This window comes from Leptonychotes weddellii, chromosome 10, assembly GCF_054177405.1.
Source record: "Leptonychotes weddellii isolate Sample4059 chromosome 10, ASM5417740v2, whole genome shotgun sequence".
NCBI classification, from domain to species: domain Eukaryota; kingdom Metazoa; phylum Chordata; class Mammalia; order Carnivora; family Phocidae; genus Leptonychotes; species Leptonychotes weddellii.
This window is the reverse complement of record NC_138378.1, coordinates 62,617,246-62,644,892: the sequence shown is the minus strand read 5'-3', so window position 1 is coordinate 62,644,892 and position 27,647 is coordinate 62,617,246. Positions and strand designations below refer to the sequence as shown.

At 35.1% G+C, this 27,647-nt stretch overlaps 1 protein-coding gene across 2 annotated transcripts in view; it reads left to right on the top strand.

The window, feature by feature from the left end:
- Window positions 1-27,647, top strand: part of PSME4 (proteasome activator subunit 4) — a 111,692-nt gene that overhangs the window by 36,395 nt on the left and 47,650 nt on the right. For both annotated transcript variants that reach the window (XM_081832018.1, XM_081832017.1), the window contains exons 4-20: window positions 4,150-4,194; window positions 5,521-5,670; window positions 7,011-7,074; window positions 7,612-7,686; window positions 10,122-10,244; window positions 12,037-12,129; window positions 12,697-12,962; window positions 16,026-16,212; window positions 16,976-17,065; window positions 17,828-17,892; window positions 18,165-18,315; window positions 20,130-20,228; window positions 20,448-20,517; window positions 21,374-21,441; window positions 22,558-22,773; window positions 23,382-23,539; window positions 24,577-24,672. In XM_081832018.1, the coding sequence (XP_081688144.1) occupies window positions 4,150-4,194; window positions 5,521-5,670; window positions 7,011-7,074; window positions 7,612-7,686; window positions 10,122-10,244; window positions 12,037-12,129; window positions 12,697-12,962; window positions 16,026-16,212; window positions 16,976-17,065; window positions 17,828-17,892; window positions 18,165-18,315; window positions 20,130-20,228; window positions 20,448-20,517; window positions 21,374-21,441; window positions 22,558-22,773; window positions 23,382-23,539; window positions 24,577-24,672 (2,016 nt within the window). The remainder of the gene's footprint in view (window positions 1-4,149; window positions 4,195-5,520; window positions 5,671-7,010; window positions 7,075-7,611; window positions 7,687-10,121; window positions 10,245-12,036; window positions 12,130-12,696; window positions 12,963-16,025; window positions 16,213-16,975; window positions 17,066-17,827; window positions 17,893-18,164; window positions 18,316-20,129; window positions 20,229-20,447; window positions 20,518-21,373; window positions 21,442-22,557; window positions 22,774-23,381; window positions 23,540-24,576; window positions 24,673-27,647) is intronic.

Genomic DNA, 27,647 nt, shown 5'->3' with positions numbered 1-27,647 from the left:
GACTCTGATTTGGTGTTCTTATCCCTAAAATACAGCTAAATCCTTTGTTCCCCCTTCAACACATGGAAGTGACGTGTTTTTACTCTGCTGGGTGTTTCTTGACACATGGGGCTACATTTCTAAGCTTAAGTTACTATCAGCAGCTCAAGAATGATCTCTAGCTACAGAATTTAACATAATGATGTGATGAAAGTGATTTCTCTGAGGACCTGTTGAAATTTAAAATAGTTTATGGTTATTTTTTTAATAACCAGTGATTATTATTACTAAGGTAGATGAAGTGATTTTTAACATGTTATTTGAGGACCATTCTATTTGCTCTTTTAAAAATACCACTTTGACTTTTATTTGGAAATGTTGAAAATAAGTAGTTGATTTTTATTAATGACTTTGGTAATGTTTCTTCCAAAAGTTGTATCTGTTATAATGATCTTTCTTTAGAAAGTGCTCTTTTTAAAGCATTTTAAAAAAATACTTAGTTCACACTGATCAGGCTGTCATCACTTTCAGCAGTTATGTATGCTCTTTTTACTTGAGTTGTCAGGATTATTACAACTTATCACTAGCCATGGGGGCATACTTTTTTCTGAAAATAATTATAATGAAAAATCAATGTTAATGCTACTTCAGTGGTGAACGTATTGTATTTTACTTAAACCTTTCTTATGGTAGAATTATCTTGACCCTAATTTTGTGTGAAGTGGCTGTGAAAAATGAGTACTGGCTGATTCAACTGCAATATTAGGTTTCGAAAAATTAGATATGAGGTGCATCGTGTTTGACAAACTGATGGTTGTATTTGTTTAGATACAGAGAAAGCAGGTAAAACTGAGTTTTTTGGATGAAATGAAGTACATTCTCAAGAAAGAAAATATCGTATAGGCAATTACCATTAAATTATAAAGAGGTCAAGGCAGAGGTATATAGAATATGCCAGTGTTACAGTTGCCCCGTTCATTTATAAAAAAGCCAATATGATAATTATGAAGCTAAAATTTAGTTCAAGAATTGTTGAGTGAAGCTGAAAGTACTTCTGGCTATGAGCAGTCTGCACTACTTTCATCTCGAATACATCATTTGCTGTACATGTCTGTGGTTTAGAAGTGAACATTGTCCTGATAATGAGGTAAGGCCAAGGAGGTAGGAAGCATAAACCTTCAGGTTTATGTAAGTCTCCTATCTCAGTAACTGGTGTAACTGGACGCTAAGGTTTTTGGCTTTCCTCAGGCTTCTCTGCTACTTATTTGGTAGTTGCTTATGTCATCCTACAGCGTAAGGAAATTGTGGCCCAGAGAGGAAAAGTCACACAAAGTCATTTGTTGAAACTGGGACAGGAGCTCAAGAACTGGGACAAGAACTTATTTTCTGCCCTAATAAATAGGGTGGTAATTGGGGGAAGAATTTCCTATTTTGATGTGATTTCCTAAATCATAAATTAGTAATTGTTGAGAGACAGAATAAATGTGAAAGCAAAATGAGCACAAAATATTAGTTCTTAATGATATTGAAAATGTAATTTGTTTTGGATAGTATGAAATAATAATTATAGTTAACAATTTTTATGCTTAATTCTGGGCCAGATAACTGTTTTCCTTACATTATCTCATTTAATTTTTGTAACAGCCTTTTGAGAGGTAGGTATTATTACTGTTATATAGATGGAAAAACTGAGGCTATAATATTGAACTGATAGTAAGTAGCAGAACTGGTAATCAAATTTCTATCTGCCTGACTCTAAGCCCAGTTTGTGAACTATTGCATGATATGCTTATGGCTTTCTTTTCAACTTAACATGCTTTTTCTAAGAGGAAGTAGGGTATGAGAAAACCCATCCAAAGCTTGTTCCTTCTGTAGATCCCTTTTGATTTTTTTTTAAAGTGTTTTGAATTGTAATCACTTCAGTATTATAAATTTCCAACAATTGGGAAAGTACATAGTGATTATTCACTCCCTCTAAAAATTAGTGAAATATAGTCTAGTAGCATCTAGCCTTAACCTTTTATTTTATTTTTAAACAGAAACATTGTTCCCTTCATCTTGAGAGATTACAAGAATCACAAAAGGTCACTATACAGATATCACAGGTTAGAGAGATTGTACCCTTTTCTGGATAAAGAGCATAAATCCATTGGCACAGGCCTTATATATAAGGAGGGGTTGGAATTGACTTTATTTAGATGAACTAAAGCACATTCCCACATACCCTATTCCTCTAATGAGTGAAGTGACAGCTATCAAGTATTATAATTAACATCCTATTCTTTTGAAGAGTGAAGGGAACCGGAGAAAGCAGGTAGCTATGCAGCCTTTTGACTGCTTTCTAGAATCATTTTTGACATTATATGAAAGTTTGTTGGTGGAATAGAAAAGTTACCAGTGAAAACAGCAGGTTTTCTATGTTGTGCTCTGAAACGGGTTGCCACAGAAACAGTAAAATAAATGTAAAGTTAACTAATGAAGACAAACTTCAGGAACTGATAGAATTACAGATCTTCTGCTTATTTCCTTGGACACAAAGTTTGCCATTTTAGAATTATCTTTTTTTAAATCTGCATTTAAGTTGATCTGTTATTTAGTTTGGAACTAGATGGTTCTTTAAACCTTGTCTATAATTTGTTTCTAAATGGGGTTCTTTGGTCCAAATGAAAAGAAGATCCAAAGATCTGTGCTCTTTGTTGCTCTGATAGAAAATGTTTATTGTGTATTGTAAATTAATAAATATAAATATGCATAAGTATATATGAACACATAGCCTTTTAAAAGTGCTTTGGAAATGCCCAGAAGTAAAAATCATAGTTGTGATCTTCAGAGAGTTTAAATGTAGTTAGAAGTTTACTCCTTTTTTAACCAGGCAAACTTAGATGTTCTCTAAACTAATTGTTTCTCAATTGCTTAGCTTTTTTATGAGAGAAGATAGAATCTCTCCCTGATAATCAGAGAAAATGTTCCATGTCTCTCTGGCCATATGTTCGTCTTTTTTATTTTAGAATTATCTCATGTGTTGTAGCCTGGTTTCCTCTTCAGTTAATTTTTTTCTGACTAGTTTTGAAATTAAAGAGGATTTCTACAGCTTCTAGTAATGAAATCATAGTTTTCTCTCTCAGTTGTATAATTGGTTACTTGTGCTGAGTTTGGTTTGTGTTATTCCTTGGAATTTCTTTACAGATTAGTTCTTAAGCTTTCAGAGAAGTTGGATAGACCTCTGGACTTAACAATTTCAAGAAGCTTAATGAGAAAGTGTCAGGTGGAAGCATGCCTGAAAGTTACCCCTTTCCCTCATAGTTTTTTTCTTGAGATTTGGGGACTTATTTTATTTACTTGTATACATCATGCTGTAAGTAGCCACACATTTATTTTAAAATTCCATTCCAAAATTACCTTGTGCCCTTTGTTTTATTTGCATTTTACCTCTTTGACTATGGTCTAATTAATTTAAATATTCCATTCTGGCCATGAATGTTTAAACCAGTACACATTGGCCTTTTCATTTAGACAAACATTTATTTAAATCCACATACAAATACTTATGTTGTTTTTTTAAATTCACTTGAACCACCTACAAAGTTGGAAAATAAGTTACAGCTTTTTAATGTTACTCAACTAACTTTTTAAGTAGCTGGTCAGAAAGATGGCTGTTCCTATTTTTGGTAATTGGTGCTGGCCGTAAAGTAACCTTATAGGGTTATAGAACTCTCACCATTGGTTACAGAAAACTAGTTTCTGGCAGTTGCTGATATAAGCACACCAGATTTTTTCTGCTGTTTGTGTTTTGATGTAAAAGCACTTTAATAAAAATAAAAATTAGTATTTGAAGTTTTAAGCCACTGAGCATACTTCTTGATGTGCTGTTAAGTGTGGTCATTGCTGCCTACTTTGTAAAGATTGAAAATGATTTGTCCTTTTCCCAGTTTTCTTCCCTTTAGATGACAACAGAGAATGAGCAAATCCAGAGCAAAGGAAAGAGTAGATTACAGAGTTTAGGTAGTTAATCCTTATAGTTCTGTTGGTATGAAAGAGACGGATTAGTTATTGCATGTACACACATAATTTTTAGATGTATGAGCATTTTTTAGAGATATTTATTGATTGGATTAGGTGTGTTCTCCAAATACACAAACCTAATTTATCAAATGGCTTTTCCCCCCCTAGTTCTGTAGAAAATGTTCTCAAAACACTCGTGAAAAGCTGCCGACCGTAAGTAGCTTCTCAATTTATAAAACCTCTTTTATTTCTGTGGGTTTTTCCCCGTCCCTAGTATGCTTTGAAGAGGAAATTAAAGGTATAAAACGTTTCTAACATTGTGATGTTAGTCACTGGGCACAATATATCATTTCCAACTCTTGAACTGAATTATTTAGATTTCATTTATAAATTTAGAAATTTTTAAGTGGTGTGGGTGTCAGTTACCTATTATAAAGTAAGAATGCCATAATTTATGTATAATTGTCTTTATTTGAAAGATTTTCCTAGAGTATCATTACTCAGATCAAAAATATTTTCCAAAATGAGTATCGTAGGTATTACATTAAAATGTGAGTAATAATAAGAAGGTGTTCAGACATTTTTTTTGAAATATGTTCTCTTTCAGTAGAACATACAGAAATATTCCATATTCTGATGTTTAAAGATGAATATGGGTTGAATTTCGTTTTAATCAATTGAAGTCCAATTCTGTGGACTTGAGGCCCCTGACTAGCTCAGTCGGTAGAGCATGGACTCTTGATCTTGAGGTTAGGAGTTTGAGCCCCATGTTGGGCGTAGAGCTTAATAAAATGAAATAAAATAAAATAAAATAAATAAAAACCCAATTCTGTGGACTTGACAATTACTAGGCTGTTCTAAGACTGCTTATCCTGCTATGTATGGATGCAGTGAGTTCTTTTGAATGGAAATCCCTATTTTATCATATTCTTATGAGTTAAAGTTATAAATGGTTTTATAAATCACGTATTTGTTGCTGACCTACTATATTCTCAGTCTTGGGCAAATAATATTTTTTCATAGACTCGTAGAATGTTAGCACCTGTAGGAAGACCGTCTAGTCTAGTCCACTCTTGTATACAAGAGAGCTCTGTGGTACACTGAGAATAAATGGTTGGTCCAAACATGCCTAGGCTAATGTTCTCTTTTTCCTTTCACTGATTATCCATTTCTTATATAGACTGGATTCTCTGTGACTAGATTTTTTTCCTATTGCTATTACATAGCACACAGGGAGGGAAAAAAATAAAACAACCATGTATAAATTTGTAGGTTATTTAAGTGACTTTGTATTTTATGAGTTTATCAGCTTTATAGCATTTTTCTAAGTCCTTTAGACGAGAAAAAAATTTACCTTTAAGTGTGACAAGGTATTTATTTTAGAGTTGCAAAAATGTGTTTAAGTTAACTTGACATTTGTAGTGTATGTTGTACCTTATGAAATCCATTTCCCACCTCCCCTTTTTTTGTTGGTTAGATGTTGATGTTGTAGAGCTTTTAGCCAATGATCAGGTAAATGAATACCTTCTTTTTTATTAGATACTTTCCAGCAGATGCCACAGCTGAGATGCTAGAAGAATGGCGGCCTTTAATGTGCCCTTTTGATGTAACAATGCAAAAGGCCATCACTTATTTTGAAATATTTCTTCCTACCTCCCTTCCTCCACAACTTCATCATAAAGGTTTTAAGTAAGTATATACATATCTTGACAAATTATAGAATAGAGCAAGATATGGAGATATATAAGCCAATTCATAAAGCAATAATAAGTAAACAAAAATTTACTAACTCAACCATTGTATTGATTATACTTGAAGTGTGTGGAGGCTGAAACAGTTAAGCATAAGATTGTAAATGAGGAGAGACTAATGCTTGTATGTCAAGCCAAATACGATATGAGGGCTTTACAGGGTGCCTAGCTGGCTCAATTGGTGGAGCATGTGATTCTTTATCTTGGGCTTGTGAGTTTGAGCCCCATGTTGGGTGTAGAGATTACTTAAAAGGAAAAGTAAAGATAAGGGCTTTAATTTAAGAAATCAAGAGAGAAAGAATTAAAAATGCAAAAAAGTAGAAAATATCAGTAAGTAGGCAGTGATAAGAAATGTTAAATTGTGTGGAGTTTAGGGAAAGGAAAAGTGTTTTCCTAAAACTTGGTTTTATTCATCACTTGTAGTTTTTCTTAGGTCTTTTTTATAATTCTTATTCTCTACTCATTCTAGTCTTTGCACTTTTTTTTTTTTTAAAGATTTTTTATTTATTCATTTATTTGAGAGAGTGAGAGAGAGAGAGCACATGAGAGGGGGGAAGGTCAGAGGGAGAAGCAGACTCCCTGCCGAGCAGGGAGCCCGATGCGGGACTCGATCCCGGGACTCCAGGATCATGACCTGAGCCGAAGGCAGTCGCTCAACCAACTGAGCCACCCAGGCGCCCGTCTTTGCACTGTTTTTAAGAACTGTTTTTTCTAGATGACTCTATATAACAAATCCTAAAATGAAAAATATTTAGGGGAACCTGGGTGGCTCAGTTGGTTAAGCGTCTTGACTCTTGATTTCTGCTCAGGTCATGATCTTAGGGTCGTGAGATTGAGCCCTGTGTTGGGTTCCACCCTGGGTATGGAGCCTGCTTATTAGATTCTCTTTCCCTCTGCCCCTCCTCCCCCATGCTCTCTCTCTTAAAAAAAAAAGAAAAGAAAAGAAAGTAGGACTTCTTCTTAAAGACACAAAAAGTGCCAGGACCATGACCTGAGCAGAAACTAAGAATCGGGCGCTTAACCAGCTGAGGCACCCAGGCGCCCCTAACAATGAAGTAGAGGTTTGATGAGATGACTCTTTAGGATAAATATATTGCAAGGGGAATATTCAGACAGAAGCAGTCATTTGTTCCATTAAGTTTGTAACATTCAGTATTATTTTTTCTAGGTTGTGTAGTTATCAGTAAGAATAATAGATTAAAAAATACAAAGGATACCTGGCTTTGAACCACTTTCTATAAATCACTTGCTATTCATAACAACATTTTTCTTCTTCAGACTTTGGTTTGATGAATTAATTGGCCTTTGGGTTTCAGTGCAAAATCTCCCACAGTGGGAGGGGGTGAGTATCATACCTATTTTTTCCTTCTTTGCTATCAGATCATTTGATAAATAACGTCAGTTCCTTAGAATTGGCTATTAGCAATGTTGTAATTTTTTTTAAAAAATTTTGTTTGCTGTTTCTAACAGAAATAGACACTTCTTTTGGTTTTATCAGTATCTAGAAGCAAATGCATGTATTATGAAATGCATGAAATGTAAGACTGTTATTGTTTCCTATTGGACCTTCACTAGCATGTTGCTAGACATATAGTAGATGTTTTCTATGTGCTTATTAGATTAAAATTTCTTCTCTTTGCATTGTGGATGATGCTTTTGTCATTTCCCTTTTAATAAGCATTTCAACTGCATTTGATTTTAAATGGGTGACAAGAATCAGAACTTAAATTTGGAGATTTTAAAAAAATGAGTCATAAACTATGTATTAAGTTGTGCTAATGATGACAGCTGAGAACCAGAAATGGATAGGGGGTGTGACTGTGACACTTAATAACAAGTGTATTTACTTAACTGTCTTTCTTTTTTTGTTTACTTTCAGCAACTAGTAAATCTCTTTGCTCGATTGGCTACAGATAATATAGGGTACATAGACTGGGATCCATATGTACCAAAGGTAATTAAGAACTTTTGAGCATACAACATACAGTAGCACTGATAGCACTTTTTATGTCTTTAAGAAGTGTGTTTTGGGGCGCCTGGGTGGCTCAGTCGTTCAGCGTCTGCCTTCGGCTCGGGTCATGATCCCAGGGTCCTGGGATCGAGTCCCGCATCGGGCTCCCTGCTTGGCGGGAAGCCTGCTTCTCCCTCTCCCACTCTCCCTGCTTGTGTTCCTGCTCTCGCTGTCTCTCTCTCTGTCAGATAAATAAATAAAATCTTTAAAAAAAAGAAGTGTGTTTTGTATACTAATTCCTAAAATATTTCTTGATCACTAGTAAAAACATACAATTTACCAGGATAGATCATTTATTTTCAAAAACTAATTGGATTATACCAAAGTAATCATAAATGTGTGATTTTTGTCTTGCCTATGTAGGACATGAAATAGAAGTTTCAGAGTGAGTAATTTAGAAAGTACTAAGTGTATTATTCAGGGTATCTTACATTCATACCTTCCAGCAAATTTTGGGTATTGTATTTGATTGCTATTCTAGAGTGTTTTCTACTTTTTAGATTGCATTTTCCTAGAGTAAATAAAGCTAGAGTGTCTCTAGGTTCAGTGATCTTAACATTGCATCTTCCATATTGTTTCACCTGAAGTGGGCTCAGGAGGGGTGGCATGGGGCATCCAGGTGATTCTGATGCACACGCTGACAGTAGAGTAGGGCTGGGGAACAGCAGCAGACATACTCTGTTTACCTTTGCTTACACCGTCTGGTAGAAATGGAGGAAAAGTGATTTTCTCCCACTGTTGGAGTCCCTGTTACTAATGACAGATTTTAAATATAAATTTAATTATATTAAAATGTTTAGGGGTGCCTGGGTGGCTCAGTCGGTTAAGTGGCTGCCTTCGGTTCAGGTCATAATCCCAGGGTCCTGGGATCAAGTCCCGCATCGGGCTCCCTGCTCGGCAGAGAGCCTGCTTCTCCCTCTCCCTCTGCTGCTCCTTTGCCTACTTGTGTTCTCTCCCTCTCTCCCCTGCTCATATTCCCTCTCTTTCTCTCTTTGTCTCTGTGTCAAATAGATAAATAAAATCTTTTAAAATAAATAAAAAATAAATTATTAGGGGCGCCTGCGTGGCTCAATCAGTTTAGCATCTGCCTTCGACTCAGGTCATGATCCCAGGGTCCTGGGATTGAATCCCTATGGTGGGCTCCCTGCTCAGGGGGGAGCCTGCTTCTCCATCTCCCTCTGCCTGCTGCTCCCCCTGCCTGTGCGCTTTTGCTCTCTCACTCTCTCTCCCTCTCTAATAAATAAGTAAAATCTTTTAAAGAGAAATTTTAAAAAATAAAATGCAATTAAAAAAATTATTTATTTATTTATTCATTTGACAGAGAGAGAGAGAGAGGGAGGGAATATGAGCAGGGGAGAGAGGCAGAGGGAGAGGAAGAAGCAGACTCCTTGCCGAGCCAGGAGCCCAATAATGGGGCCCGATCCCAGGACCCTGAGATCATGCCCTGAGCTGAAGGCAGACACTTAACCATCTGAGCCACTCAGGCGCCCCTAAAATGCAATTATTAAATGAGAGATGAAAATGCAAATTCCTGGGGGAAAAATCAATAGAATTTTGAAAGGGAAAGTAATCCACTAGAAGATAGGTATTTGCATTTTGTATATTCTTAGCATGGAATGAGAGCGTAGGAAAAATAATTTCATATGCATTTAGAGAGATAGGAGTCAAAATATTTCATGTTTAACTGTATTATCTACATTTTGCCTTTTTATGTTTAAACTATCTCATTTGTTTATGGGTACGTGGGTACAGAGTATGTGGATACAGCTCCTTCTTATCCACCCCTTTGTGACCTCACTGTCATTTGAAAGAAAGTAAATAGGGGCTGAGCCTGGCTGGCTCAGTCATTAGAGCATGGAGCTCTCGATACCAGGGTCGTGATTTTGAGCCCCATGTTGGGTGTAGATATTACTTAAATAAATAAACTTTTAAAAAATGAAATAAGGGCGCCTGGGTGGCTCAGACGGTTGGGCGTCTGCCTTCGGCTCAGGTCATGATCCCAGGGTCTTGGGATCGAGTCCCGCATCGGGCTCCCTGCTCAGCGGGGAGCCTGCTTCTCCCTCTGCCACTGCTCCTTTTGCTCACTCTCATGCGCGTGCATGCTCTCTCTGTCTCACATAAATAAATGAAATCTTAATAAAATAAAATAAATAAATGAAATATAAATAAAAATAAAAATTTTTAAAAAGAATCTATTTCTATGTAATTTTTATGGAGTAAAGCAGTGTATAAAGCTACCAAATAGTATGTAATTTTGCTTAAAACGTGATCCAGTGAGAATATATTCAATAACAATAATATATATAACACTTCAGTTATTTAAAAAGTTACTTGATACTTAAAAATATTTATTCTTAATTCTTTTTTTCTTTTTAAAGATATTTACAAGAATTCTGAGAAGCTTGAACCTCCCAGTGGGAAGCAGTCAAGTGTTAGTCCCAAGATTTTTAACAAATGCTTATGATATAGGACATGCTGTGATATGGATCACCGCTATGATGGTTTGTAACACATTAGTTCATCTAAATTTTGTGTTAACCATACAAAAATTCTGTATAATCACATTAGGCTATATTAGTATCTTAGTTGGTCATTTGATTCTTGGATATTTTCTGATGTAGTAAGCTAATGTTTATCAGACCCAGAATGTAGAAAAACAACCATTTCTCTAGCCAATAGTTCTTAATAATGGAATCAAAGTTTAGAGTTTTGAGAGATTCAGAATGTCTAACAGTCTTAATAGATCAAGAACCAGACTCACAAATGAAAGGTCAAATTGATAATGATAAATGTGGAATTAGAACTCAGGGTTTTGCATATGCCCGGTACGAATGCATTCAGTGTCGAAAATTACACTGAACACAAAGCTTACTAAACAAATGAAGTAATCTTAATGAAGGGAGAAATATGGAGGATTACTTAACTGACATCCCTGAAGGAAAGTAAAAATATATCCACATGCTTGGATTTCATTGTCAACTTGCAAATAGGAATATAAGAATAATTTTATACTATAATTTTCTGGATTGTCATTTATATTGCTTCTACTGCTGTCTCTTTTTTAAATTATTATTCTGTTTGATATTTTCTCCCAGGTTATGTTGTTTGGCTGGTTGTTTCTGTGGAAAATGCAGGATGGTTGTGCGAAGTTTAACTCTTAAATTTTATTTTTAGATTTTAAAGAATAATTCATTCTCCCCGTTTTTGCTATTTCGTTATTAAGCAGGGAGAATCACATTTTCTTTCTAATACTCCATAAGAGCAAAAACATTTGGATGTTTACTGTCTTACATAAGCAATGAGTTGGAATTCATTTTTTAGAAGCCACAGAATTACATTGTGATTAATATCAGCTTATTTTAGTTAATGTTGCTGTTCTTTCTCACACAGTTTTTCCCATTGACAGATTTATTTTGTGTTAAATGTGAATAATGAATATAATAAATAAAAATGCTAATTACTATGTTAAAATATTGACATTTTTGTTGGTTTTTTGCTATGGAATTATGATCTCTTTAGTAGTTGACCTAGTCTCAGTGGGGAACATGTACATGGATTTCATTTCAGTGCGAAGACATGTTCTTATGTAACTCAACAGTCTACCTTATGTCTCTGCTTTTTCTTAGAAGATCATCCTGAGAGATGGAAGGTTTTAAAACCAAATTGTAGTTCTTTATCTTCAGGGCTGTTGATAAGATGAATGCTAAATTTTTTCCTCATTTTCCCCCCCACGTTGTATTGTTGTTTGGTGTATTTGTTTTGGTAATAGATTAAGAAAAAAATATTTTTCTTTTGAGTCAAAATGTGGTCAAATATAGCAGGTTTAATCATTTGAAACATTTGGGAGTAAAAATAAAATATTTGAATGTATTTATGTACATCTCACTTCTTCATTTCCTGCAATAAGAAATTCACTTCTTGAATCCTTTTAGGAATGCTTTTTATGCCTGATGTTACCACTCTTGGTTATTTTAAAACAGTCTTAGTGACAAAAATTATTTCACTGCAAAAGAGTAAAATATGCTGATACCCTAAATTGAAAGATCTCTTTTCAGTTATCTAATTTGGTTTCAGTAAGTTTCCCTTATTTTTTGTAGAGTGTTTTAAATGGAAGATTGTAGGAAGTTCACTGGGGAATTTGTTTTTGACTCTTATGTAGGGGTAGAATTGGTTTTTGTCAGCAAAATGGATGTGTACCACGTTAGAGAGGTGTATGTAGGCTTGGGCCTATTGATTCCTTCAATTTTCCAGTGTACAGTGGGTACTGATATTTTTGTTTTTTTATTTGTATAGGGTGGACCAAGTAAACTAGTGCAAAAACATTTGGCTGGTTTGTTTAACAGCATCACATCTTTTTACCATCCCTCAAATAATGGGCGCTGGCTGGTGAGTATATTCATTTTTCATTTTAGGGTTTGGAAATTTTTAAAGATATGGTCACACATATCTTTAAAAAATGGTTACATATTGCCTATTGTATAAAACCTATAATACATTTTCTGTTCTTCATATAAATTTGGCTATATGTAGGTGATTAAGTTCAAATTAAGCTTCTGTGTTCATAGAACATAAAAATAAATGAAGATAATATTGTTCGTCCAATAACTGGTGACAAAATGTCACATTCTGGCAACAGAAAAGATTGTCAGTTGTGGTTTTTATTCCTTGGGATTTTTTTTGGGGGGGGCGGTTTCCACATTGCCTAGCTAAAATGGTTTTTCATGTAATGGAAGATTCATCTGGTGCTAGAAATTAAAACTGACATTTGAAACACATTATCAGTAATTTAATTGATAATGGCATTTTATTCTATCTAGTTATGCCATGCAGGTCTTTGTAATAGATTGTAAGAGCTGTTATTTTAAGAATCTTTATTTGGAGGGTAGAAAGGGACCATAAATATCTGTGTAGGAAATAGAACCTACCTTGGACTTTTTGCTTCTGTGTCCCCAGAACAAATTAATGAAACTACTTCAGCGGTTGCCAAATAGTGTTGTTAGAAGATTGCATCGTGAAAGATACAAGAAGCCTTCTTGGTTAACTCCTGTGCCTGATAGCCATAAGCTTACTGATCAAGATGTTACAGACTTTGTACGATGCATTATTCAACCTGTCCTCTTGGCTATGTTTAGCAAAACTGGTAGTTTAGAAGCAGCCCAGGCTCTGCAGAATCTTGCACTCATGAGACCTGAGTTAGTAATACCCCCTGTACTTGAAAGGTAAGTGGAGCTTTACATGTTTGGTTAAAGCCTCAGCTGTGGCTACAGCTGTTCTGATTATCTCTTCCCTCTACTCTTCTGTTGTGCTTGGTTTTCTTTTGTGGCTTCTGTTTTGCTTTCTCCATGCTTGTTCCTGTTCCTGTAGGAGAAGCAAGGCATTTTAACCTAACGATTGGTAACTTGATAAAGGTTTACTGGAGAGAAAAGAAAATTGACACGAGATGGATAAAATATTTTTGGATTATTGGCACATTTTTGCTCATAAATTAAGGGGTGCCTGGTGGGCTCAGTTGGTGGAGCATGTGACTCTTAATCTCGGGGTTGTGAGTTTGAGCCCCATGTGGGGTGTAGAGATTACTTAAAAATAAGATCTTACAAAAATTAATTAATAAACTAATTAATTAAGCTGCTTTTACATCAAAGTGTGTCACTAAATACTGAGAAGTGATTTTGGATTTCTTCTATTTCTTAAAATCAGTGATACAGAAGAAAATTTGACTGTCTTTATTATTTTAATATATGCATAATCTTATGTGTATTATTTCCACAGTATAGATTTTATTGCATTCATTTTGTTTCATATGTTGAAATAGTAACAAAAATAGTTTTCCCTTTCCCTAGTTACTGTCACAATATAGGCCTTCTGTGCTTATATAATAATATTACTTAAGCTTTCTGTTAATTCCTCTGCTGCCTGAAGTTGAGCTTTATGATTTCTCTCAATGTCATACTGAAAAATAGAAGAAAAATGTTAGTTTTTAGGGCCCAGAAGGGTCTAACAGTTTGAGTTCCATAAAACAGATTTGTCCAAGATCCTAGTGACAGAATGCAAGTGACTGCCTGTTTTCTGACTTAAAATTGAAATAGGATAATTGGGCACATTTGCTTGGAGATGGATATCCTGTTAAAGGTCTTGACCAAAATGGGGCTACATTATTTATAAATTTGAGTTGCTTACAATATCTTGTCCTGTCCTCATTGCCATAAGTATTCAAGTTAAGTTGTACCTCATTTTCCACACCTATCCATTTCTGTGTGCACTTTGTGGGCACGGAAACTTCCAGCACAGATAACTTCATTAGGAAATGAAATGGGGAAGTTAGGCATTTTCTACTGGAACCTCCAGTGTTCTTTGCTCTTTGGCCTCCTTGTGGTAGCAGAAGCTAACAGTTCAGTGGCAGGTCCCTTGATGTTTCCTGTTGAGGAGAGACTTGCCTCTAGGGAGGGACTTCAGCTTCTTGCATAGTTAAAATTTTGAAGATTGGAGTGTTTTGGTATTTCTTGGCTTTCCCTTTGTTTTGCCTTATTTTAATGTTTTCTAGCTGATGAATTATGAATAGTGAGATACATTTTTAGTAGAAAGAACAAAGCTTACAAATACAAGTAAATGATGAATCAGTGAACTCTTATCTCTGAAACTAATAATACATATGTTAATTAATTGAATTTAAATAAATAAATACAAGTAAAATTATCCATCATATTTTTCTTGAGTTTTCAATTTCTGGACAAATTTAATAGCATATTGAGTGATACATGCTTAGCCAAGAGAAATATTTTGAAGGTTTTTTTCTTCTATAAAAGCAAAAGTCCTTTGGGGCACCAGGGTGACTTAGTTAAGAGTCTGACTCAGGTCATGATCTCAGGGTCGTGAGATCAAGCCCTGCCTTGGGCTTCATGCTTGGTGGGGAGCCTGCTTAAGATTCTCACTCTCTCTCTCTGTCTTTCCCTCCTCCCGCCCCCTCCTTGCCTCCCCTTCTACCCCTTCCCTGTGCGTATGTGCTCTCTCTCTCCTCTTAAAAAAAAAAAGCAGAAGTCCTTGAGAAAGTAAAGATGTAGATAATAAATTCTAGGTCCTGAGTTTTGTATCTTCTAAGGACAGCCTCTGTTAAAGAGCTGGTTTGCTTTCTTCACCTTTTAAAGCATAGGCTTGGTTGTTTTTTTATTCTGATTATAAATGCTTTTTTCCTACTTATAATGAAATTTCCCTTATTTTTTCTGCATAAGAGAAATTTAAAATGACTGCATTTTAGATTTTTGTCCCCCTACAGGATAGACTCTTAAAAATGAAATTGCTGTGTGAATGCTCTTTTTTTTTTTTTAAAGACTTTATTTATTTATTTTGACAGACAGAGAGAGAGGGAACACAAGCAGGGGGTGTGGGAGAGGGAGAAGCAGGCTTCCCACCGAGCAGAGAGCCCGATGCGGGGCTCGATCCCAGGACCCTGGGATCATGACCTGAGCCAAAGGCAGGCGCCCAATGACTGAACCACCCAGGCACCCCTGTGTGAATGTTCTTGGCTTGTCTTTTACTTGCTGATCAAAGATTGTATTTGTATTATTCTCCCTAGTTTATTCATAGTTTCAGGAATCTTCTCATATGTTTCTAGAGCTGATGTCCAATTTTAAAATACCAGTTTTTTAAAAAGTGTAAAGTAGGAGAAATTTCAGCGTTTTAGTAAAGATTGTTTTTTCGATAAGAGGGAAGAATAGGGGGCGCCTGGGTGGCTCAGTCATTAAGCGTCTGCCTTCAGCTCGGGTCATGGTCCCAGGGTCCTGGGATCAAGCCCTACATCGGGCTTCCTGCTCTGCGGGAAGCCTGCTTCTCCCTCTCGCACTCCCCCTGCTTGTGTTCCCTCTCTCGCTGTGTCTCTCTCTGTCAAATAAATAAATAAAATCTTTAAAAAAAAAAAAAATAAGATAGTTGTCACTTGCTATTCCTGAATTCTAATAATCGCTGACCATTAGGTTAGAGTTAGTCATATTGGAATGTGGAAGTGGATTCAGATGGCTGAAATAATGCAAAATCTACCAGTTTATGTTCTTTTACACTGTGGAATTTGCAAGGAGAAAGGCGGTGAGGGGGTAGGGGAAACGTGCCTTTTCTTTGTGTGTGTGATTCTGTTAACTTTGAAAGCAGATATTCACTCAAAATATTCTGCTAGCTAGCAGCCTTAAGGCCAACAGGCAATTTATGAATTTGGTAGATTTAATGTATTGTGCATGTTTATCTGTGATGGAACTGGTTTTTTTTGTTTATTTTTTCCTGTTTTCAAACTGTAGAACGTATCCTGCACTAGAGACTTTAACAGAACCTCACCAGCTCACAGCTACTTTAAGTTGTGTAATTGGAGTAGCCCGAAGTTTGGTATCAGGTGGCAAATGGTTTCCTGAAGGTCCAACACACATGCTACCTCTGTTGATGAGAGCATTGCCTGGGGTGGATCCAAATGACTTTAGTAAATGCATGGTAAGCATATTTATTATTCTGTTTTGTGTCTGAGTTCTAATTGTGTGAATAGACATCCTTTTAAGTTTTGTTCAAATACTCTTTAGAACATAGTTCAATGTAAACTTTGTTAATGGTAAAGAGTTATATCCTAGATGCCCAAGTTTAGATCTTTGGATGGTTAGTTGATCTATATGTCATCCATTGTAAGTAATTTGCCATAACCTGGATACATTTAATGATCATAAGATATTTTGAAGCTCATTATATATTTACTATTTTCCTTGAGCAAAGACATTAAAAATCTTAGCATATGATCATTTGTACTTCTTCTGTCTACACTGGTGACAGGGGGCATGATAAAAGCTGCTGGGTGCAAAATGCCAGGTCCCATTTTATACACACATCTCCTGACTTAAAGCATTGCTCATCTTCCCTCTTGCCCGATCTCGCTTTTTGCTTCAGCATATTCTGTTTATCCTTGGTTAATGTTGCATCTTTAGCGGGGGTGCAAAGTAACTTTTCATTGACAGAAGGTTAGAGAACATTGTGCTTAAACCTAATAACTATGAAAATAAATTTAGTATAACTTCATTACTAACATAACAGCTGCTTAATTGTGAGGAACCTTAAAATGTTCAATTCTAAGTGAAAACTTTCCACAATTATTGTGGGATTTCCCTCAAAATAATTTATTTGGGTACTTTATTGTAGCATATGGTATACTTGTATTTTTGAACTATAGTTACAAAATTAATGTTAAATTTTTTGGATCTTCCCACAGATCACATTCCAGTTCATAGCAACATTTTCCACTCTGGTGCCTTTAGTAGATTGTTCATCTGTACTACAAGAAAGAAATGACCTCACAGAAGTAAGAATGCTTTCTGCTTGTAAAAGGATTGGTTAACTGAGTTATAACTCTTATTGTAAATGCATAGTAATATTTGATAGTTTAAATACTAGTAGTTTAAAATTACTATTTTGTGACTAAAATGATATAAATGGAGGACCAGGTCATTGGTAAGATAGTCTGGCAGAGCACCCACCAAACGACATAGGTCAAAAATAGGCTATTTTTGTAAACAACTGATACCAAGAGGTATATTTCAATTTTTTGTCACTTTTAATTTTTTGTTAAGCGGAGATGGTGGGGGTTTTTTTTGTTTGTTGGTTTGGTTTGGTTTTGGGTTTTCTGGTTTTTTGAGCTTAGGAATAAATTTGTTGAGGTGATTGACATCTAATGAACAGACATTTTCTTCATTACTGACTGGTTCTTTTAGAACTATTTTCTTTATTGTAAATATGTTTCTACTTGACTTTTGTCATTTGGATGTTCAAGTAGTAGGAGAGAATCCTGTATGCATACACCAGAAGCTTGAAAACTGTAGTTGATAAAGATGGCTGTTTGACTTCTGTTTGGGGCTCTTATAAAATATGTTAAATACTTCTTACTTTGGTTCCTGGAAAGTAGTAGGTTGAGTTATTCTAAATTGACACACGGTTATGGTGCTATTTCTCACCATACTCACTATAATAATATAGTGTTAAATCTATTTTATAGGCCGTAATTGAGTTTTAATAGTTCCGAGAAAAAGGACTATTTTTAATTTTTCTCCACATTGAAATGTTATAGGTGGAACGAGAACTTTGTTCAGCCACAGCTGAATTTGAGGATTTCGTCTTACAATTTATGGACAGGTGAGTATGTACCCCAGGCCCGCCCTTTATTAGACATTCAGATATGACTGTCCTGTCCCAGCAACGTCAGTCTCTCTGTGTTGCAGCCTGTACATAGCCAGTGTCCCGGGACTGAGCACCTGAAGTTACAAAAAGACAATTGATAGTGAGCCATGTCCAAATGGAATAGCTCTCATTTGAATAGGCATGACAGTGGAGACTTAGGTAATCATCATCGAAAACATGAAACTAGTTTTTAGTTGCTAAACTTATACTTTCTTTGGATTGTTTAGATGTTTTGGACTTATAGAAAGTAGCACATTGGAGCAAACAAGAGAAGAGACGGAAACTGAGAAAATGACTCACTTGGAGAGTTTGGTCGAATTAGGCCTGTCTTCTACATTTAGTACAATCCTCACACAATGTTCCAAAGAAATATTTATGGTAAGAGTCGCATTGCTGCAAAAAATTAAATCCCAGTCTTGTAGGTTTTTTTGTGTGTGTTTTAAAAATTGAAGTTACGGGGAGCCTGGCTGGCTCAGTCGTTAAGCGTCTGCCTTCGGCTCAGGTCATGATCCCAGGGTCCTGGGATTGAGCCCCGCATCGGGCTCCCTGCTCGGTGGGAAGCCTGCTTCTCCCTCTCCCACTTGCCCTGCTGTGTTCCCTCTCTCGCTGTGTCTCTGTCAAATAAATAAATAAAATTTTTTTTTAAATAAAAATTGAAGTTACTTTAGGTATTATGCCATTTATCCTTTTTCTCATACTAAACTTCAAGAAAGATAAACAGTGGATTCTCATTATATTTGCAAATTTCATATTTGCAAATTCATCTGCTTACTAAAATGTATTTGTAATCCCCAAATCAGTACTCATGGTGCTCTCATGCAGACGTGTAAATGTAGCAAAAAATGTGAGTTCCTGGCTGAGGTTGAATAAGGTGACATGCTCTGCCTTCTTGTTTCAGCTCTGATGTAAACACACTTTTGAGTCTATTTAGTGCCCGGTTTTCCACATTGTATGCTTTTTGTTGGGGATTTTGCTGTTTAAAATGGCCCACAAGAGTAGTGCCGCAGTACTGTCTAGTGTTGTAAGCATAAGAGAATTGTGATGTGCCTCCCAGAAAATAACATGTTTTAGATAAGCTTTATTCAGGCATGAGTTACAGTGCTGTTGGCTGACTTCAATGCTAATGAAACAACAATATATATTAAATACACATAAAACAAAATTATAAAATTTTATCAGTTGATGAAAACGTAAGCAGAGACTTGTATTAACTTAATCCTGTATTGCCCTGAGGAAGAGTGATTCGGTATTTGCTAATTCAGTGCTCGCAGCAGCTTTAGAGAATATACTACATACAACAAGAATCGACTGTGTTGTTTTAATCAATTAAATACTGTTTGGGAGAAAAGTTTTGGAATTTGTTTATGCCATCACATAATAGAAATTAAATCCTAAATATAAAAATCTGGCAAGCTATAATGAATGGGAATTGGTGTGTCCTCATAAGACATTCTGTAAACATTCCCTTACTCAGTATTGGTTGACCCCTGTTATGTACAGTGTGGTCTTTAAGACCAGACTTTACTTCCATTTTTGTTTCTTCTCCCTTCATCTGAGATTATGACTGTTCAATATGTTTATCCTGATTAAAAGCTAAACTGCTTTACAGCTGCATGAAATATTTTCTGAGATTATGTTAGTATAAAGAAATGAACATAAATAATCTCATTGAGCCAAAATCTTTTGAAAGGAGTTGTGGATTAACAATCCTGAAAATTATAAACATCTAGAGGTCTTTCTTTCATTTAGCAATTAAGTTGAAAATCTGTGACATGATTGTAAAATTAGACTGCTCCAGGTCTTTTAGAATAGAGATATATGTTTCTAGTTTGTAGTTGTCAAAATAACAAAGTCTAAATGTTAGATAATCCAAAACCTTACCTTTGTTACATTGGATTAGGCAACAAGATAATTTGCATTTACTTCCAGCAGCTGTAGTTTTGTATTTAATTTTTCTGTAGCAAATAAAATCTTGTGCCTAAAATGCACATTAGGGTCTTGTGCAAAAGATTGTTCATAGATCTTGATGTAACATCAATAAGCAAATCTTTGTAAAATTCAGATGGTTAAAAATTTCCTACTTGGTTATTTTTAGTTTTAGTCCGACTCTCATTTTCTTTCATGTTTCATAAGATGTTTAAGTTTCTTAAAAATGCTGATAAGACCTTTTCACTTCTTCCATATCTTAACAGGTAGCCCTTCAGAAGGTTTTTAATTTTTCTATTTCGCATATATTTGAAACAAGAGTAGCAGGCCGCATGGTGGCAGACATGTGCCGAGCTGCTGTAAAGGTGAGTTTGGGGTTTTTGGACTGATGAATTAATGAGTCAGTAACCAACAGGTTTATATGGTTAATTCTTTTATACATGCTTTTTATACTTAAAATACATCATTCTTTCAGTAGCAGTTTACAACCCTTATTTGCCTCTGAAAATAGTGTCAGGGTATACTTTGTGACTGTTGAATATTCATGGCCTTCCAAAAAATTTATGTATACAAATATGTTTCAGTGCTGCCCAGAGGAGTCTTTGAAGTTATTTGTTCCCCACTGCTGCAATGTTATAACTCAGCTTACAATGAGTAAGTCATAAGGTTATTATTCTATATTTTTAATTTTAGGTAATAAAATTTTTTTGTTGTTTCTAGAACTCTGTTGGTGAAAAAAGATTCTACAAGCTGTGCAATATTTTAATTTTGTAGTTTGGGGCAGGGATTGCTCGAATTAAGGTGTCATCCAGGTGACAGCTTAGAAATTTTACTTTATTAAATTAGTATTTTCATACATGTAAGAACCATGTAGAGGTTGCCATAAAAACATATCAATTTGTGAGATGTGGAGGAGCAGGCGCCCTGATTTGATGTGTTTATTTTCTTGAAAATTGAATTTTCACCTCCTCTGGAGCAAGTTCAGCTTCATGAAAAAGGAATGAGACTTTTCTCAGCAGTTAGAGATACTGAAGACAAATATTAAAAAATGATGCATTTAGCCATCAAAAAAAAAAAATGAAATCTTGCCATTTGCAACGACGTGGATGGAACTAGAGGGTATTATGCTAAGGGAGATAAGTCAGTCAGAGAAAGACATGTATCATATGAGCTCACTGATAATGTGGAATTTGAGAAACAAGGCAGAGGATCATAGGGGAAGAGAGGGAAAAATGAAACAAGACGAAACCAGAAAGGGAGACAAACCATAAGAGACTCTTAATCTCAGGAAACAAACTGAGGGTTGCTGGAGGGGAGAGGGGTAGAGGGATGGGGGGCTGGATGATGGACATTGGGGAGGGTATGTGCTATGGTGAGCACTGTGAATTGTTTAAGACTGATGAATCACAGACCTGTACCCCTGAAACATACATTTTATGTTAATAAAAAAAAAGATGCATTTAGTTGGATGCATAGTTCTTTTTCCCTGATACTGTTTTGCCATTTTTAGATGATGATGTATTAAATGAAGAAGAGCTAGATAAGGAATTGCTGTGGAATCTTCAGCTTTTGTCTGAGGTATTGTAAATCTTTGTAATAAAGAAATATTACTGTGAAAATGATGACTTGGTTTTAGAATTTATTTTTTTTAATTGACTTTAAAAAATATGAAAAGTCTGGGGTTTTTTTGTTTTTGTTTTTTTTTAAGATTTTGTTTATTATTTGAGAGAGAGAGAGCATAAGAGAGTACAGGCAGAGGGAGGGGCAGAGGCAGACGGAGAGGGAGAAGCAGGGAGCCCAACACGGTCACTCCCAAGACTCTGGGATCATGACCTGAGTTGAAGGTAGACGCTTAATTGACTGAGCGACCCAGGTGCCCCAGTTTGTTTGTTTTTTGTTTTTTTTAAGTAGGCTTCATGCCCAGCGTGGAGCCCAGTGCACAGGGCTTGAACTCATAGCGCTGAGATCAAGACCTGAGCTGAGATCAGGAGTTTGGATGTTTAACCAACTGAGCCACCCACGTACCCCAAAGATTTATTTATTTATTTAAGTGATCTCTACACCCAATGTGGGGCTTGAACTCATGACCCCAGAATTAAGAGTCGCATGCTCTACTGACTGAGCCAACCAGGCTCCCTGATACTGAAAACTCCTTAGTTTTAGATTTTCTTTATATAGCTACAAAAAGTCAGATAATGGCATTTTCTTGTTATCAAGGGAGTGTGATAATTGTTGATGACTTCATGTGCAGCGCTGTAATTTTTACTGATTAATTCTGATACTAGTAACTCATTAATTGAAAATTTTATCAGATTTGGCAATTCCTTTTTTTTCTCTCCATTTTCTCTCTCTTTCTCCATAAATTTGGCTATCAGTTAAACATTTTCCTTTATGGGTTGGTTCACCAACAAACAGAGAGCTCCAATTAAGTTTTGTCTCTTTGAGGAGATAGATTCTTTGAAAAGGATGGTACTTGTGGCATATAAGGGCCTGAATTCAGAGAATTTGTTTTGATCTTAAGAAAGAATTGTAAGAATATACTTAAAATGACAATTCTAAAATGAATTAAAGTCATTTTAAGAAACACTGTTATTATTTTAGGCTACTTTAGTAGCTAAACATTGTTCGTTGCAGTAATTATTGATTCTTAATCTTATCACCAAAATATCCTCAACTGTTTTTTTCCTCTTTCAGATTACTCGAGTGGATGGGAAGAAGTTGCTTCTTTATAGGGAGCAGCTAGTAAAGATTCTCCAAAGAACCCTCCATCTAACCTGTAAGCAGGGTTACACTCTGTCTTGTAACCTTTTGCATCACCTCCTCCGTTCTACTACACTTATCTACCCGACAGAGTACTGCAGTGTGCCGGGTGGCTTTGACAAGCCTCCTTCCGAATACTTTCCTATCAAGGCAAGCATTTTCAGTAATTAAGAATTCAAGTACATATTGGGTTATTTTTCTAAGGATCCAGAGTGGGGTTTTTTTGTGTGTGTGTTGTGTATGAAGGTGTTACTTCTTTATTTTTAAAGTAGATTATTAAAATTATTGGAATGTTTTAAACTTGGGAAGTGTAACATAGCGCAGAACAGCCTAGTTTTTTTCTTTTCTGTTTGACTATGAAGTGGGTTGGTATGCTATATGTAGCTTGTATATTCCATATGATTTTATTGGAGAACTCAGTAGCTTTATAAGCTTATTGTTACTCTTACAGTAAACTCATATTTAAGTGGCTCTTCAGGGAGACCTTTTTCTGGAGTGAGAATGAAGGGGTAATGAGTTTTTATGCCTGTTTTTTAGAGAGAAAGGGAGAAAGGGTGGAGAGGGGCAGAGAGAGAATCTTAAGCTGGCTCTATGCCCAGCGTGAGCTGGATATGGGACTGGATCTCACAACCCTGAGAGCACAACCACCTGAGCCACCCAGGCGCCCCTTCCTGGAAGACCTTTTAAGCTACATGTACATCTTTTTTTTTTTTTTTCCCAATTTCTCAGCTTGCTGAACAAATGTTACTCTTTTCTAGGACTGGGGTAAGCCAGGGGACCTATGGAACCTGGACATCCAGTGGCATGTTCCTTCTTCAGAAGAAGTGGCTTTTGCCTTCTATCTGTTGGACTCTTTTCTTCAGCCTGAGCTCAACAAACTTCAGCACTGTGGTGATGGAGAACTTGAAATGTCTAGGTTTGTTTTCTTTCATAAACACTTAGTGTTGTGTGGTTGCAGATTGAGAAGAATCTTTTTGTGTCTTTCCCTTTCTCTGTTGTATCTGATGATCTGAATTCTCTGATTCTCAGATTCTGTATCTGATTCTCTGAATATCTGATGTATTCATTTTCAGTGTGTGTTTATATCTGCCATACATATAATTAAAAAACCATTTAATATAGTGTATAACAAATTTTGTCATAATACTTAAACCTTTTAAATAGAAAAACTCATTTTTTTTCTAGTTTGCTTTTTGTGACTTTTGCTTAGCAGTTTCACTTGTGCATCTTTTGGGAAGTGTATGGAAATGCCTGTTTTTCTAGATTCAGGTTAGATTTTGGGGGGGTTTTAATTTATTTTTGTAATTCATATTATTGATGTTAATGTTACTTAGTGAAATATTTCTATGAGTTTTTTTTTTCTTTCCCAAGAGGCTTTAGCAAAAAATAGTTATTTAATAAGATCATTAGACTTCTACAGTTTGAATCTTTGGAAGTTCCTAAAATAATAGTAAGAAAATTAGTATGTGTGAAATACCAGGAAATTTTAATAAGCAAATTCAGTAGGAATGGTTTGGAGGAGGAAAGAAGTACGACTGATGATGTCTGAACTGCTTTTTGGAGTAAGTGTTTGGCTAGTCCATTTTTAAAAGATGGAGTATGCTGGAGGAACTTCTGTAATACTGTTTTCCCTTTTTATCAGTGGTAGCAATCTTTGGGTACATAGGTGATTACATTCAGAATTGATTCACAAAGAGCAGTCAGTTGCTGTTATTTCTGATTATTTAGAGCCTGTTTAATCGTAAGTAGGTCTGTACCGTATTACCAGTATAAATACCTGTTTATTACCTTGTATTATTAAGTGGGTAAACTGAAGACATTTGCCATTTCTTGGCCTTAATTTTGTATATCCCCACTTAAGGTTCTTGTACTTCATCCTAGACTCTCCAAGGCCTTTTGTTAACAGGGATTTAGAGTCTTCTAAAATATGAAAATACCTTTTATCTTTTCCAGAGATGATGTTCTACAGAGTCTGACTATAGTGCACAATTGTTTAATTGGCTCAGGAAACCTCCTACCTCCATTGAAAGGAGAGCCGGTTACTAACTTGTAAGTAAAAATAACTACTTTACATATTTTGCTGTTTTGCCATTTGGCATATATTTTAAGTCTTAGTCACATAATGAGTCACTGGTTTTATTATTGGTGTTGTTTCTGTATCACTTTAACCTTTTTGTCATTATTAGGCCAAAAATACCTGAGGCAGAATTTAGGTCTCTAAACTTTAAGGCTTCAATCAGATTTTCATATGGTACCAGGATAGGATAATTTTGAATGTTAATCAGTTTATAAATATTGATACTAAGTTCATCCTTTAGTTTCTGAGTTAAGATAAATACTCTTTTTGTCTGCAATCAGTGTTCATTAGGGATTTTATAGGAAAAATCTGCGTATTTTTAATATTAAAATTTGTTAAGTATAACTTATTTTGAGCTTTTAAATTGTACTAAGTTGCTTTTATGAATTTAAGTGCTTTTCAGACTATTACAATTTTGAATGAATGCCTTGATTTAGTCCATTGTTAGCACAGTCATTTAAGTTGAAAAAAATTGAGCTTAAATGAAATCAGCAATATGTAACGTGAGCTCAGTTATTTAGTAGTGAGATGCTAGTTTCAGGCCTAGTTTCAGTATACTGCCTTAGATCATTTTCTCTCAACATCAACATCTCATTGCTGAGCAAGTTCATGAAAATCACATAAAAATGAGTAAGTAACCCCTGCCCCCTCAAAAAACACAGGGAATTATTTGTTGATTTGCAAGACATATCTTAAAAACTTCAAGGAGTGGTTTTAAAATGTGGCTTGCTTATCTTTCCCCATATTTTGTATAATCATTGTTTGGAGTTATGCTTTCTTATGATTCCCACTTAGTTCACTCTAGAAACTGTTTGTAAGGCATTGAACTTTAGATTGCTCGTTAGATTTGAGAGGGAGAAGTAGGTTCATCTCAGGTAAGGAAATCTGTTTTAAGTTTGTCTAGGGATTTGCTGAGTTCTTTAAAAGTACTTTTGGTTTTCATCAGTATTATAGTTTGATTTAGGGACAATTTTACCAAAAGTCATCTTTGTTAAGAGAGATTGATTTTAAACATTATTTAAAAGTGAGAGACTTACAGAAATGGTTTTGATTTTCCTCATGATCTTAACAGTATATAATATAGTAAGAATTGAACTCTTATGGCATGCTGAAAACCTGTTTTGTACATAACAGATTTATTACATCAATAAATTTAATTCTGCTTGAACATGTTGACATTGAGAAATATGGTAATTTAATCCAATAAGAGCCAAAGCATGTATCTTCTGTATATATGATTAGAAGATTTTTAGTTTTGAGTGATCCTTAGGATGCACCGCTGAAGGGTCCACTCAGGAGGCTGAGAGGTTTCTGTTGCGGTTCGTATCAGTATGAGCATATTTATGCCATGTGCACTACACTAGTGAGTTGAAGCAAGGTCTTTATCACTTTGAAATAAAAGCACATCAAGAAAAAAGTTCCTTATATTTGGTTATGATAAAACCAGTTAGGTTTGTAAATAATGAAATGCATTTTCAGTAAGGAAAAGAATACCATGTTATAAACATTTTATGAATGCCATGGACATTATAAGCCTTAAAATTGATCCTGAGAGTATCCTTCGTAGGTTTTTCCCAGAAAAGTTGAGAAGGAAAGGTAATTTAGACTAAAAGTTTTGTGTTTCAGAATTTTCACTTTCGGAGTGAAAATTTAATATAATAAGACATAATGAAGTAATACAAAATTGCATTTACTCTAAATATATAATGTTCATATATTTTAATAACTTAAAAGTAGAAATATGAAATGTTTTCTGGTATATTTAGTAATACATAATAAATAAAATACAGAATGAAAACTTCAGTTGTTTTAATCATTGAACCATACACATTTTTAGGACTGTTTTTCTGTAGTTAGCAGGGATAATGATTATACAAAGTAGAATCAAAGATTAATGAGCACCCCTTTGCCTTTGAATCGCCAAAGAGGGGGTTTATAAAGTCTTTCCTGGACTTTTAAATAATTTGTAACAGAATCCTTTCCTTTAAAACCAATTTCTTACTGATAGCTCCTTCATCTGAAATCTTAACTTATTTTTACATTTTCTTTATATAACATCTCAACTTTTTTTTGCAGATGGCAAATTAGTTCTCACTAAAGTATCATAAAATAAAGTTAGCTTTTTAAATCTCAGAAATGCTTATTCTAATATAGGTCTATAATGTTAAAATTTCTAAATGTAAATTGATTTGAAAAAGCTAATCGGGTGCCTGGCTGGCTCAGTCAGAGGAGCGTGCAACTCTTGATCCTCGGGGTCTTGAGTTCGATCCCCACATGGGTATAGAGATTACTTAAATAAATAAAAAGAAAAACTAATCAAATAATTTCAATTTTGTGCCATTGTTCTATAATAAGTCATACATCCTAGTGTGAAGAAAGAATATCTGTAGCATAATTCTTGGAGATTATTAGCAGCTGGTCTTAATAGAGAAATAGAGTAAAATATATCGGGTGGGGGAGAAAAGGAAACATATAATTGTGACAAGTTCATTAGTTAGTATAATGCCTAAGGTGCCTGAGGAAGTCACTCTTGTTAATAACAAACAATTTGGCTGTGGTATTGTGGGACATTACGTATTTTCTGAAATACCAGACCAGTTTTTGGAAGCACATAGCAACTCAGTTTTCTTTAAAATTAGTCTTATATTTTTCTTATATATAAATCTCAATTAGGTAAAAACATTCTAGCTGCTTAATTTTTTTGGTCAGATCTTTCAGTCTTAAGTTTGCCTTGCACATGTATTAGTAGTATTTGTCCTCTAGAAAATTGCAATAATGAGAAACTGGAAACTTGGTTCAGTTCTGAGTTTTCCTGTAAGAAAATCTAATTTAGTTCCTAATAGAATATATGGCTTAGTCTTAGAATCCCATTGTTCAGGTAAATGGCTACTAAATGTGCAAACCAATTTTATGTGCTTTGTGTTAGAGACTGACAAAATATAAAAAC